Genomic DNA, 14,740 nt, shown 5'->3' with positions numbered 1-14,740 from the left:
GGATCACGATAGCAAATATCCTTCAACTTTTCCCACAGAAAGAAATCGGGGACGTCAGAAATATGCTATTTAATACCGCTTCAACCGCACGTGAGCTACGTGCCGGACATCCATCATGTTGGAAGTACATCGCCATTCTGTCATGCAGTGAAACAATATTTTAGTAACATCGGTAGAACATTACGTAGGAAATCAGCATACATGGCACCATTTAGGTTGCCGTCCATAAAATGGGGGTGAATTATCCTTCCTCCCATAATGCCGCACCATACATTAACCCGCCAAGGTCGCTGATGTTCCACTTGTCGCAGCCATCGTGGATTTTCCGTTGCCCAGTAGTGCATATTATGCCGATTTACGTTATCGCTGTTGGTGAATGACACTTCGTCGCTAAATAGAACGCGTGCAAAAAATCTGTCATCGTCCCGTAATTTCTCCTGTGCCCTGTGGCAGAACTGTACACGACGTTCAAAGTTGTCGCCATGCAATTCCTGGTGCACAGAAATATGGTACGGGTGCAATCGATGTTGATGTAGCATTCTCAACACCGACTTTTTTGAGATTCCCGATTCTCGCGCAATTTGTCTGCTACTTATGTGCGGATTAGCCGCGACAGCAGCTAAAACAGCTACTTGGGCATCATTATCTGTTGCAGGTCGTGGTTGACGTTTCACATGTGGCTGAACACTTCCTGCTTCCTTAAATAACGCAACTATCCAGCGAACGGTCCGGACACTTGGATGATGTCGTCCAGGATACCGAGCAGTATACATAGCACACGCCCGTTGGGCATTTTGATCACAATAGCCATGCATCAACACGATATCGACCTTTTCCGCAATTGGTAAACGGTCCATTTTAACGCGGGTAATGCATTACAAAGCAAATACCGTTCGCACTGGCGGAATGTTACGTGATACCACGTAGTTACACGTTTGTGACTATTACAGCGCCATCTATCACAAACCGAACAAAGTGGTCCAACTAAAACATTCATATTTCTTTACGTACTACACGAATATGTAATAAAAAATGGGGGTTCCTATTTTTAAAAAAAACGCAGTTGATATCCGTTTGACCAATGGCAGCGCCATCTAGCGGGCCAACCTTAGCGCCATCTGGTTTCCCCCTTCAAGCTAGATGAGTTTCATTCTTTGTAGTTTTTTCGTTTGGTGCTTATTTCGTGAGATAGTTGGCCCGGTCACTATCAATGGACCACCCTGCATATCGGCTTATTACCTTGTTACTTAAGAGTTTTAGATGTTTGAGTGTTTTTCCTTTGTTTGTGTCGACGTAACATGCTCATTTCTTTCGCTATGATCGTTACACATGCACTTTCTAATATTTATTCTCCACGCTTAGAGTTTCCGCCGCCATTACTTGTTATTATGACCGTTTGGTGTTCTTTTGCCTCGTGGCATGTTCGTTTGGAATCTGGCACGTGGATTTGAAGTGTTGTTGACGTCTGTGGTGTTTAGATCGTGTGTGTGCGTGTGTGTGTGTGTGTGTGTGTGTGTGTGTGTGTGTTTGTGTGTTTGTGTGTCAATGACAGAGAGATAGGGAGCGAGGGAGTTAGGGATGGGCAGGCAGCGTGAATGGTGTGGAGTATGGGTTGAGGATAATTGGATTTTATAGGGTGATAACATGCACTTATTGGATGGGGGTTGTTTATGAAGTTATTTTATTGTGGCAAAGAGGGTTTTTTGTTGCACAGTGATGTCTACGCTTAGTACTTTTCTTCATTGGACTATTGATTGTTGAGTGTGATAATTTGTTTTTATTGTTAATTTTTGGTATAGGCTAATACTAGTTTTAGGATATTTTAAATCAGTCTCCATGTTTCTTGCGTCGTGAAGCTGTGCTATTAGGCGATCTGCAAATGTTAAGTGTGAACTAGTATTTTTCACTGTTATGAGGTGTTCTGTATACATGATTCTAAAATTCCTGCATGTTTGACCCACATATACAGATTGACAGCAGTTGCATGTTAGTCGAAATATACCAGACTGGCTGTATTTCTCAGTGTTGGTGGTATTTCTTCCAAATCTGTTCTCTATTGTGTTGCTGGTTCCGTTTCTCCAGAAGCTAAAATACAACAGTTTTGCAGAAAGAAATAAACAAACAAGTTCACTGAAGGCAGCACAAAAAGTGCTGAAACATGTATGGGTGAAAACAAAACTACAAAACTGTATCTGGCATAAGGCGGAATTTCTCTCCAATTTTCCTGGCATCAGTGAAAAAAAGCAGAACCGCAACATTCACAAGATAATCACTGTCTTATTTTCGTGATCCCTTCGTGACACATACCACAATGACCTTATAATGGTCGAACTGTATTCTTCAAATATAGTTTCTCTAAATTTATCTAACAGAATTTCGCGAGAACTAGTCGTAATTTTTCAAAGGATTACCATTTAAGCTGCATCGGATTTTCTGCTAATCTTCTGCATCGGCCAGATCGACCTGTTACGATCCTGGCAGCACGTCTCCATTCTCGTCCGATGTTCGTTGTTGTGTCTGCTTAATAGGGACTGCTGATACTGTAACGACACTTTGCAGTCCTCTGACGGTAAAAGCCGCAACACCAAAAAACAATTAATGTAACGTAATGAACTTTCATGGATAAATTTGTCGAGGTAACATAATTGACTAACATTGCAAGATAACAGATTAATGTAAGAGCGAGATACGCCATTGCAAATGACAAATGCTGGTACATTAATAATCGGTCTAACCGCCAGAACGTTGAATGCACGCATACAGCCGGCCGGAGTGGCCGTGCGGTTCTAGGCGCTACAGTCTGGAGCCGAGCGACCGCTACGGTCGCAGGTTCGAATCCTACCTCGGGCATGGATGTGTGTGATGTCCTTAGGTCGGTTAGGTTTAATTAGTCCTAAGTTCTAGGCGACTGATGACCTCAGAAGTTAAGTCGCATAGTGCTCAGAGCCATTTGAACCATTTTTTTGCAAGCATACAAAATGTGAATGCATTGCGTCGTACAGGTGCCGGATGCCACTTTGTGGGATCGAGTTCCATGCCTGTTGCACTTTGTCAGTTATTACAGAGACGGTTAGTGTCGGTTGTGGATGACGCTGGAGTTGTCGTCTGATGGTGTCCCATATGGGCTCGATTGGAGACAGATCTGGTGATCCAGCAGGTCAAGGCAACAGGTCGACATTCTTAGAGCATGTACGGTTACAACAGTTAAATGTGGGCGAGCGGTATCATGTTGGAAAACACTTCTTGCAATGCTGTTCATAAATAGTGGGACAACAGGTTGATTCATCAGATTGACGTACATATTTGAAGTCAGGGTGCGTGGGATAGTCGTCAGAGTGTTCCTGCAGTCGTACGAAATCGCATCTCAAACCCATAACTCCAGGTGTAGGTCCAGTGTGTCTAGCGCGCAGGTTAGTTGCAGGCTCTCAACTGGACTCCTCCTAACCAACACATGGCCATCAGTGGCATCTAGGCAGAACCAGCTTTCATCAGAAAGCACAACAGACCTCAGACCCTGACCTGTAATGAGCTCTCGCTTGACACCACTGATGTCGCAGACGGCGGTGGTTTGGGGTCAGTCCAGTGCACGCTACAGGGAGTCTGGCTCTGAGCTGACGGTGGAGTAACTGTTTTGTAACAGTTCGTTGCCACTGTGGTGCTAACTGCTGCTCAAATTGCTGCCGGAGGCACAGGACGATGCGCCACAGCCATACGCCGAACACTATGGTCTTCCCTCTCGGTAAATCCACGTGGCAGTCCTCAATCCTGCATGTTGCGCCCCAAATTCTCGTGATGCCCCTGCCAGCAATCATGTACAGTGACTACTTCCCTTCCAAGCTTTCTATAATATCGTAGAAGGAACATGGAGCTTCTCGTAGCCCTGTTACACCACCTCGTTCAAACTCGGTGAGGTGTTGAGAATGGCGTCTTCGTCGCCTTAAAGGCATTCTCGACTAACATCAACTCACCATGTCCAGTCTCAAACATAACTAAAGCTCACGAGCGTTACAGCGTATATTTGAAGTAAACCTGATACGTATCCTCATAGTGGCGCCATTAGCGCCTTCTTATGCGTCTGGTTTGAAATTTGAAGAGACATAATCTTTCAGATGTAGGACCACGCATACCAATTTTAGTTCATGTCGCACAGCTCCTTCCTGACGTTGCGATTTTTTTTTCCGTCAGTGTATTACGAGAACGCAGTCTGAACGAACCTCATTCGTAAACGTATTGTGTTTTAAGTGACCTCTATTACACGTGCTGACTGGCTGTATGAAAGGGGAATTCTTGTTTATGATGTGAATGGCTGACGCAATGTACTCAACAGTCTTCTTCGTTTCTCTTGTTTTGTTTAAAGCAAAGCGTTTATACAGTACGCAAGTGTGGTATCTTAAAGTAAAGTGACTGACGGTAGAATGTCGAAAGTAAAGTCAAATGTTCGCTCTCCTTTGCAACTATATGTTGCTGAATCTTTACAAGCAGTGGGAGAATTCTGTTCTGTCAGAAATGTGGGAACTCAGTAAGCGCAGACCAGCGATCTCAAGTACTACAGTATTTAGCAAAAATGGTTCAAATGGCTCTGAACACTATGGGACTCAACTGCTGTGGTCAACAGTCCCCTAGAACTTAGAACTACTTAAACCTAACTAACCTAAGCACATCACACACATCCATGCCCGAGGCAGGATTCAAACCTGCGACCGAGTATTTAGCAGGTATTAAACAAAGAACAATCCTTTCACGTACAACTTCTAGCCAAGCTTTTTTTAGGTGAAGCAGCTTCCTATTCACACACTCTAGTTTCAAAAAGTTCCGAATATTGCGCAGATATATGCACCACTTTTCTTTCGTGTGATATTTCTTTACGTAAATTGAGAAATCCAGCGCTCAGAAATTTTCTTACGAAATACACAAATTTTGAAACACCAGAAGAATCAACATTAAAAAAATTGTATGTGCCTGCCTGTCACGAATAAATGCTAAGAAAGATCAGAACAGAAGGTGAAAATTTAAAAAAAAATGGGTAAGCTTTCACGAATCATCTGACTGTAGAGGTAGCAAAGTGGGAAATGTTGCGCAAGGTGTGCTAGAAAATGATGAAATAGTTTCCAAGCTTTGTTTTCTATCGATATATAAAGAAATATCAGCATCGAATCATTTAACAATGGCTCGCTTACTCAACGAATCTCTGCAGTAGTTGTGGCCGAATGGGGTGAAATTTAATAGGGTTCTACTCTTACTTACGGAGCTGCTCCATATATGGAGAAGGCAGCCGAAAGCCTCTCTGTGAGCTTCCCACATATGATATACGTAACTTCACATGATATACGTAACTTGTATAGTACTTGGTTTACACACAGTATGTGAGCAGATATGTACATTGTATCCTAAAGTGGACAAATTGGTCTCAAATGGCAAAAAGGTAACTGTCAAAGCGCTATCAAGAATTGATTTGTTCAGTGCCAAAAATCCACATCTTGCACTTTCACCTATACCCATAGTTACTGGTTAGGGGACTTGGTTGGAAGCAGCAGTGTATTATGCAAACAATTTTGAAAATTTTAAATCGGTAATTTGCGAATTAAATAATGATGACTCTTCTTCAACTAAAATTCCTCAGAACTTGCTCAATGACAGTACACCAAAAGATGAATTGTCTTACATAACTGAAAATTTCAGTTTTTTGCTTCACGCTATCAAAAACTTTGAGACATCGACCAGCCTGTTAACTGGTACAGTTAATGAAGTGCATCGCACTGGAAAAAAATTAATGCTCTGGAAGCCGCAAAAGTGAAAGCTTCTAAACAGAAATTTAAAATTGCGTTCGAAAAAATAGTGGATTTCACGTTTACAGCTGCCGAATTCTAACAGCGACTACTTTTTGTAATGAAGCTATGTATATTTTCTCTAGCATTGAAATGAGCCTTGGAAGAGTAATTAGACATAACATTTACGGAACTTAATGAAACAGTTGCAATTTAATACCGTCTTGGATATGGAAACCAGTAAATAAATGATACCACGAAGAAATTTCCCAAAAAATGAGTCCGCTGTCCAGGGACGAATTATATTCCGCGATCGGTGAACAGCGCATTGAAAATATCCTGGGAAACAAGTCCAGCAGTCCTGATCATGGAAGGTGACAAGAGACTCAATCTCCAAAATGTGATACGGGCCGGCCGAAGTGGCCGTGCGGTTAACGGCGCTGCAGTCTGGAACCGCAAGACCGCTACGGTCGCAGGTTCGAATCCTGCCTTGGGCATGGATGTTTGTGATGTCCTTAAGTTAGTTAGGTTTAACTAGTTCTAAGTTCTAGGGGACTAATGACCTCAGCAGTTGAGTCCCATAGTGCTCAGAGCCATTTGAACCATTTGTGATACGGGGAAAAGGAGAATAAAAGCTCTATAATAAAGTGAAATATACACAAATTTACGTCCATGGAGGCGAGTGTGCGAGATGTAGTTTTAGTGTGTGTGTGTGTGTGTGTGTGTGTATGTGTGTGTGTGTGTGTGTGTGTGTGTGTGTGTTCCACCATGACTATGGCACGTCACATATGATTTCCTATCTGAAAATAACACTGTGATTATGGTAATACGTTTAGGGTGGGTTTGAGAAGGAATGTGGTGACCCATAAAAAGAATCGAAATCGATTACAAGAGCCGAATATCTGCTCCTTAAGGTCGGTAGCCTGATTTTTAAGGATTTGGTGTACATTTTGGAGGCTCAAGAACAGTGAATTAGAGGCCGCCATGTCACTCCCTCGGGTAATTTTAAGTTGCTTGCTGAAGGGTGGGTGTATTCAAGCAGTTTCTGTAATCTTGCTTCTAGATGAAAACTAACCACGTTAATTACAAGAAATTTAATTAAATGTTATAGTGACTTTATAACAGCTTCAGTTCATTTTCTTTAACTACACAGCAGAGAAAAATTTTAGTTCTATTTTATTTCTTTTCTTGCGAACAACGTCAGGTAATGTTAATACAAACATTTAGGTAAATGGGCATCTGTCGAGGAACTAGAACAATAGACAGATGCAACATGACGACACAGGCGAGATTTCGTGATCATTCTCTGCCGAGGACAGTTTGTTCGTATTTGCCACACATGTCTCAGGATTCTCTTGCCGCATATCTAAAGGAATAAATACGGATGTATCGTGATAAAGCGTGTGTACATGACTGGGTTCTCAATGCTATTGACAAGGGATTTTAGATCGATTTCGTACTTTCGGATTTTCGGAAGGCTTTTGACACTATACCACACAAGCGGCTCGTAGTGAATTGCGTGCTTATGGAATATCGTCTCAGGTATGTGACTGGATTTGTGATTTCCTGTCAGCGAGGTCACAGTTCGTAGTAATTGACGGAAAGTCATAGAGTAAAACGGAAGTGATTTCTGGCGTTCCCCAAGGTAGTGTAATAGGGCCTTTGCTGTTCCTTATCTATATAAAACGATTTGGGAGATAATCTGAGCAGCCGTCTTCGGTTGTTTGCAGATGACGCTTTCGTTTATTGACTATTAAAGTCATCAGAAGATCAAAACAAGCTGCAAAACGATTTAGAAAAGATATCTGAATGGTGCGAAAAGTGGCAGTTGACCCTAAATAACGAAAAGTGTGAGGTCATCCACATGAGTGCTAAAAGGAACTCGTTAAACTTCGGTTACACGATAAATCAGTCTAACCTAAACACCGTAAATTCAACTAAATACCTGGGTATTACAATTACAAACAACTTAAATTGGAAGGAACACACAGAAAATATTGTGGGGAAGGCTAACCAAAGACTGCGTATCATTGGCAGGACACTTAGAAAATGTAACAGTTCTACTAAGGAGACTGCTTACATTACGCTTGTCCGTCCTCTTTCAGAATACTGCTGGACGGTGTGGGATCCTTACCAGATAGTAGAGACGGAATACACCGAAAAATTTCGAAGAAAGACAGCACGTTTCGTATTATCACGAAATATAGAAGAGAGTGTCACAGAAATGATGCAGGATTTGGGCTGGACATCATTAAAAGAAAGGCGTTTTTCGTTGCGACGGTATCTTCTCACGAAATTCCAATCACCAACTTTCTCCTCCGATTGCGAAAATACTTTGTTGACACCGACCTACATAGGGAGGAACGATCACCACGATAAAATAAGGGAAATCGGAGCTCGTACGGGAAGATATAGGTGTTCATTCTTTCCGCGCGCTAAACGAGATTGGAATAATGTGAAGGTGGTTCTATGAACCCTCTGCCAGGCAATTAAATGTGATTTGCAGAGTATCCATGTAGATGTAGATGTAGATGAACAATATCTTCTACAATGGAATTGTGAAAGAGTGCATTCTGAAATTCATTAGTGGAGCCTTCCTCACACTAACTTACTGTAGTGATCATATAAACATTAATTGTGCCTCTCTGGGGGAATTAGAAAATTGTCACATGCAGCATGTCAGCACTAGGATCACACAACATAAGCGGCACTGCAGGATGGGGCAGGTGGAGAAATCAGCCGTGGCAGAGCACGCACTGTGTGAGGCCGACCACATAGTAAAATTCGCCGACACGGAAGTTCTGGCTGTAGAGAAACTCTATCAAATCCACTTCTTCAGAGAAGCTACAGAAATACAAAAACATGAGAATAACTTCAAGAAGAAAGAGGAAAGCCTCAAATTGAACGGATCCTGAACTCCCGTACCGCATCAATCGACAGTTGCAGGTAGCAAGAGGAGAACCGCACTGGAAATGACCACGAAGAAACCCTTGGACGTTGGCGGGCCAAGTACATATAATCTGATGCGGCGAGCTCGACCCCAGTCCACCACCAGCAATGGAGGGTGAAGCTTTGACAATGCCAGCCATTCGTGCAGGCGAAACGTCAGAAAAAACATCAAATAAACGTCGGCTGACGAACCCAAAACAGAAGCCAACAAGCAGTTTGTCAACAGGTGGCCACGAAAGCGTTGACAATTTTGTAGATATTATAAATCTTGCGGTGGGTGATCGTCTATTACTGTCGACTATGTGTAAAAACTTTGTTATACATTTCTCGAAAATGATGAACTATGGCAAAATGGCTCTAAGCACTATGGGACTTAACATCTGAGGTCATCAGTCCCCTAGAACTTAGAACTACTTATATCGGCACTTATGCAGTTTAGCAGGTACGGAAAAAATTTATCAATTTTTTTCAAAATTTGATCGATTATAGTCAAATTTGATACGCTGATTACGAATACGATATTTATTTTCGCCCGAGTCAATTATTTACATCAAAAAAATTGTTATAAATTTTTTTGCGCGGCGCTGCCGATGACGCAACATTGCGTAATACACTAACTAATCAGTATTTTCAAATCATAGGCGGCCGCTGCCGCGGCCGCATTCCAAAAAAAAAACTCCCAACCTAACCTCAAGTGGGCTACGCTACAGATCACTTTATTTATGAAAATACAAAGTACAATCACCAACAAACTTTACATATTCACCCACAAAGCTCTCCAAGCCAGATACATTTGGAATGAAAAATTTTTTCCGTACCTGCTAAACTGCATAAATTGATGTGTAGCGTAGCCCACTTGAGGTTAGGTTGGGAGTTCTTTTTTTTGGAATGCGGCCGCGGCAGCGGCTGCCTATGATTTGAAAATACTGATTAGTTAGTGTATTACGCAATGTTGCGTCATCGGCAGCGCCGCGCTTATCGGGCAGAAGATATCGCCGACGGTCAAGGGAAAATGAAAATGGATGTTATATTCGAAATCAGCGCATCAGAATTCACTATATCGACAAAATATTGAAAAATAAAAAAATTTTAAAAAATTTAAAACAATTTTTTTGATGTAAATAATTGACTGGGGCGAAAATAAATATCGTATTCGTAATCAGCGTATCAAATTTGACTATACTCGATCAAATTTTGAAAAAAAATGAAAAATTTTTTCCGTACCTGCTAAACTGCATAAGTGCCCTTAAACCTACCTAAGGACATCACACACATCCATGCCCGAGGCAGGATTCGAACCTGCGACCGTAGCGGTCGCACGGTTCCGGACTGAGCGCCTAGAACCGCTAGACCACCGAGACCGGCTGAGCTATAGCATATCTTGTTGGAAAGCTAATGGATTAGCTACGAATTTATCGTGACAATATACGGAAATTGTTTATAAAGTGAATAGCCCCTCCTGTGTAAAGATATAAGAGAGAGCCTTCCGAAAGGAATTGTTGCAAAGTGTCTTGTATTCTTCAGGAAGGGCCTAAATCTAGTTAGGAGTGTTCCACAGACTGACCTTGATGAGTTCCACCCTCCTGGCGAGGCCGACCACGTGAATGCCGTTCTTCAGCAGTTCCTGAGCGATAGCGGCGCCCATGCCGGAACTGGCGCCAGTAACCAGGGCAACGCGGCCAGCGTACTTCTCGATGCCCATGTCTGATGCTGCTGTCTACTGCTGCTGCTGTCTAGTGCTGAGTGTCTCCCCTAGCATCGACGGATGACATTTATAGTGCTGAGGACGGAGCGCGGACGTCACGCAGTCCCGTCCTCCTCCCACCCCCACTCCACAGCAGACTACGCCGCCAACGTCACGTGACCGCGCAGCGCCGCTCGCCAGGCGCGAAGGCCATTGGTACCGCTGCCTGACAGAACGGTTGAACATTGCCATTGCTTTCCTTAATCGACAAAGTAGCTGCTCTCGATAACTAAGAAACCCGAAAACCCAAATAAGAATGTCATGATAATTTAAAGTAGAGAAGTGTTATCCTGACAGGTACGACAACTTTGACAATAATATAACACCTTAAAGTTTTGATGAACACCAAATTCAATAATTACAGAGTATGTCATGATATAAAGCTAGAAAGAAAGAAAGGTTATTTTTAATTAGCTATCAAACATCTTAGTAATAACTGCAAATCAATACGACGAAAGTTAAGTCCAAAGTAATATGTCGATCAGAGATAACATTTATTGTGAAAGAGAGTTGTAAACGCGGCGAAAAGGAAATTCAATTTGTCTACGATGCTCGATCATGGTAAAGTTAGTCTCTTGCTAGCTTGCTTGCTATCAAGTCGAGAGAGAGCACCGTTTGTTATAGCACTACAAACGGAACGCTATGAGATTGTTTCTTTTTTTAAAAAAAATAATATTGTATGATACAGATGCGCGGACTTTGTTCTCAGTTATTCTGACTTGAGAATTTGAACTGAAGTGATATTCTGATAGTGTACGACGAGTTAATGAACTTTAATTATTGGAGGTATTATTGTTGGACTCAATCTTCATCAAAGTGAACAGTTACAACGAAGAATGGGCATAGTATCGAAGACTGCAATACCTGATTAGCCTGGAGTAGGAAACATTAATACGACCACACGAAGATAATACAAATACGCCGATTGTAAAAGTTGTCGTAATTGTCACGATCACCGAACTGAAAAGAATCGTAATTGATCTGATGTGTGGTGTGATGATTATAAACTAACTGCTAAGAAGGAAAAATAAAAAAAATTGTTCGTCAGTAATGGAAATCTCACGTGTTGGCTCCATCATTAATTGAACTGTGTGATAGTTGATGATCAAAATTAATTAACTGTGAACATTTTAATTGAAAGAGTGACTTGATGAACATTGAGCATTGAAAGGAGTGTTTTGCCGAAATAATATTACGACGCACGAAAGCAAGATAGTATTATAGATTATCTCTGGATTTGCATCGTGCCGTATTGAACATTTCTGCCTAGCAACGTAACAACAACTACTGTTACTGAACCGCAAATGAATTTTTCCTCGCTTCAGTGGTGTGAAACGACGCCGGTGATGAATGATTCACTCAATACTGCAATAACTAACTAACCGGGCATAGCAAATCATCATAAAGCCATAACAGACAATTAAAATCAGCAGTTCGCATCGCTGAGAAGACTGTACGGACTCGCAAACGGACTTTCATACATTACGCGAGGAACAATTTTCTTTAGAGATTTTCAGGTGCTGTCCCACGTTATCCGACGGGGACAACCATCACTGCGCGACGCGTCTCCATTCCACCGACCGAGCTGTAGCAGTAGCGGCTCAACATCAACAGCGACAACAAAAGAGGAGAGCGGACGTCATACGACGTTTAGTTACTTGCACAGGTCGGTGTCCGGACATTTGCCACGCCGGACATTTGCCACGCCGGACATTTGCCACGATTTTACCTGCTCCGAAGGGTCGGATCCCTTGCCTCCTCCTCCTCCTCCTCCTCCTCCTTACCCTCACCTGCCCGCCCAGTTTGCTTTCGAAGTTCCTAACGTGACCATCAGTATGGAAGTTATTACAACGCCTTCTGCTCATTACAATGGTTACGCGTATCTTAAACACAGGGAATCTAAAGAAGGTGCTGTTACGTGGATGTGCTTACGCCGAAAAGCGGATCATTGCAAGGGAAAGCTGCTTTCGGAGAACGGAGAAGTGTTGAACGTATCAGAACATCTCTGTGGACCACCTGACGATGTGGCTCTGGAAATGAGAAAGCAAGTGGAAAAGGCGAAGAGAAGGCCTCAAGAAGAAACTACACAGTTATCGGAGATATACGCGGATGAAATGGGAAATCTTCATAATAAAGGTTATGACTTTGTTACAGTGATGCCTAATTCAGAATCTATGAAGAGAACCATGCGTCGTCGACGGAGTCAAGCGCGGGGGAACCAACAAGAGCCTACGAACTCTTATGAAATTGATCTTCATGAAGCTCTATTAAAATGGGAGATGGCACTAGTTTTCTTCTAGAAGACGATAGATTAGAGGAGAGAATAATGATTTTTAGTGGAAGCAAGGGAAAAGAAAGTTTAAAAACATGTTCCCATTTTTTTTTTGGATGGAACATTTAAGAGCTGCAGCAAGCAGTTCGCACAAATCTACACCATACACGTAGACTTAGGAGGCCCGATTAAAGAAACAAACATTCTTCCTATTGTATTTGCACTGCGCCCAAATAAGAAGAAAGACACATACGTTCGTCTGTTCCGTCTGATAAAACGGGCAGAAGTGAATGTCGATTTTCAGGCAGCTGCGATATCGGCCATTCGTCAAGTTTTTCCCACAATTGAAATAAATGGATGCTATTTCCACATGAAGAAGAGTTTATGGAGGAGAATTCAAGTTCTCGGTCTAACTGAGGAGTACCGCCAGAACGAGGATTTAAGACTTAACGTCAGCATGTGTGCAGCGCTGGCAATTGTAAAACGTAGGACGTAAGCAATGGATGGATTGAGATTCATGCAGAAGCTCCTGATAACGGAAGGCTCTCGCAATGTTTTGACTACTTTATGGACAACTGGCTATACAATGAAGATATCGCAATAGAAATGTGGAACTGCTACGGAAAAAGGCACCGAACGACGAATGCTGTTGAAGGGTGGCACAACAAAATAAATGGTATTATTGGAAACCCTCACCCTAGAATCACCTATTTGGTGGAGTGCTTGAAAAAGGAAGCAGAGCTCACAAACTGCATGTACATGAAATTGGAAATGAATCTTGAAGGTAAGAAGAGGAAGAAGAAGTACTTGAAGCTGGACGACAGGATAGAGTGAATCGTAAAGAATTATGAAGAGACTGGCAACATTAGGCCTTGCTTGAAAGCCATTGCCCATATTCAGAAACTGGACTAAAATACGTTAAAAATAATGTATTAAAACTATGAATACCACTGAGACCTCACAGATTACTGAGTTAAAATTACTAAAACACTGAAGCAGCATTATCGGCGCTAATATTAACTTGTAATTGTAAATAGAGTGTACATTAGTTCAGCCTGTTTAGGCTGATTTTAAACACGCCAAAATGGTAAATGGGCGTTTATCATTTTGACAGTCCAAAGCCTGTGCAAAGTGTGATGGGAATCAGCCTTTATTGTAAAAATTAAAGAGTGTTTCAAGCCTCACAAAAGTATCCCTAAAGAGCTTAACGATTTAACTAGCTGGTCCCAGCTAGGTTTACTACCGCGTAATCAAGAAGCAGTGAATTAACGAAGCCAACATTAAACATCACTCAAATGATCCTCCTGTAACCAGGATTTACAGTTACATCTAATTTTTTTCAATAGCAATTTCCTTTTTAAGTAAGAGCTCCTATTGTTGTCACGTTAAGATAAATTTTTTCTACCTTCTAATATTATGGCCATACTATTAAATAATTGTGAGATCTAAAATTATTTTCTTAAGAATCAGAGTCGCAACTATCACCTAAAATATTTTGCTTTGTTAAACTGATAGTATAAGCTTTTGTAAAAGAAAATGGGAACTGAACCTTTGAATTGAACCTAAAATTGACATCCCAAAACTGATCTGATCCTAAGGTTGACAATTTTGGCATCTCAAATATTTTTTTATTTATGTTTAGCTGCAAACATTTATAGTAGATGTGAATCTATTTAAGTACATTTAGATACAGTCCTTTAAAAATTAAAATTCCTTACTAAATTGTTGATTATCTTTAAACAGGCCAGTAAAAGCAACTGAAACTAGGCAAGGAGCTACTACTGAAAATTAATTGTTATTGAAGAACATCAGAAACGTATTAGACCTACTTTTCGTATACATTAGGGACTTTTTGAAAAGATATTTGATGATTTCCTCTGTCACTGACAGTTCAGGCACCTCTGTAACATCAGTTATTTGATAGTGTAATTTGAACACCAGACATATCTACTTGTATATTATGTTTGCAGCTGTTCTCATTTCGAATTCTGCAATATTTACTTCGTCTTC

The 14,740-nt window shown here is 41.5% G+C and overlaps 1 protein-coding gene across 1 annotated transcript in view; it reads right to left on the bottom strand.

The window, feature by feature from the left end:
* The window catches only part of LOC126457076 (dehydrogenase/reductase SDR family member 11-like), a 49,011-nt gene extending 38,492 nt beyond the window's left edge, over positions 1-10,519 (bottom strand). The window contains exon 1 of the mRNA XM_050093077.1: positions 10,279-10,519. Within this exon, the coding sequence (XP_049949034.1) occupies positions 10,279-10,416 (138 nt within the window). The 5' untranslated portion in view covers positions 10,417-10,519. The remainder of the gene's footprint in view (positions 1-10,278) is intronic.
* Between the last annotated feature and the right edge of the window lie 4,221 nt (positions 10,520-14,740).

Source organism: Schistocerca serialis, chromosome 2, assembly GCF_023864345.2.
Source record: "Schistocerca serialis cubense isolate TAMUIC-IGC-003099 chromosome 2, iqSchSeri2.2, whole genome shotgun sequence".
In the NCBI taxonomy this organism is placed as follows: Eukaryota; Metazoa; Arthropoda; class Insecta; order Orthoptera; family Acrididae; genus Schistocerca; species Schistocerca serialis.
Note: the sequence above shows the minus strand (reverse complement) of the source record. Positions and strands in the feature narration are given on the sequence as shown.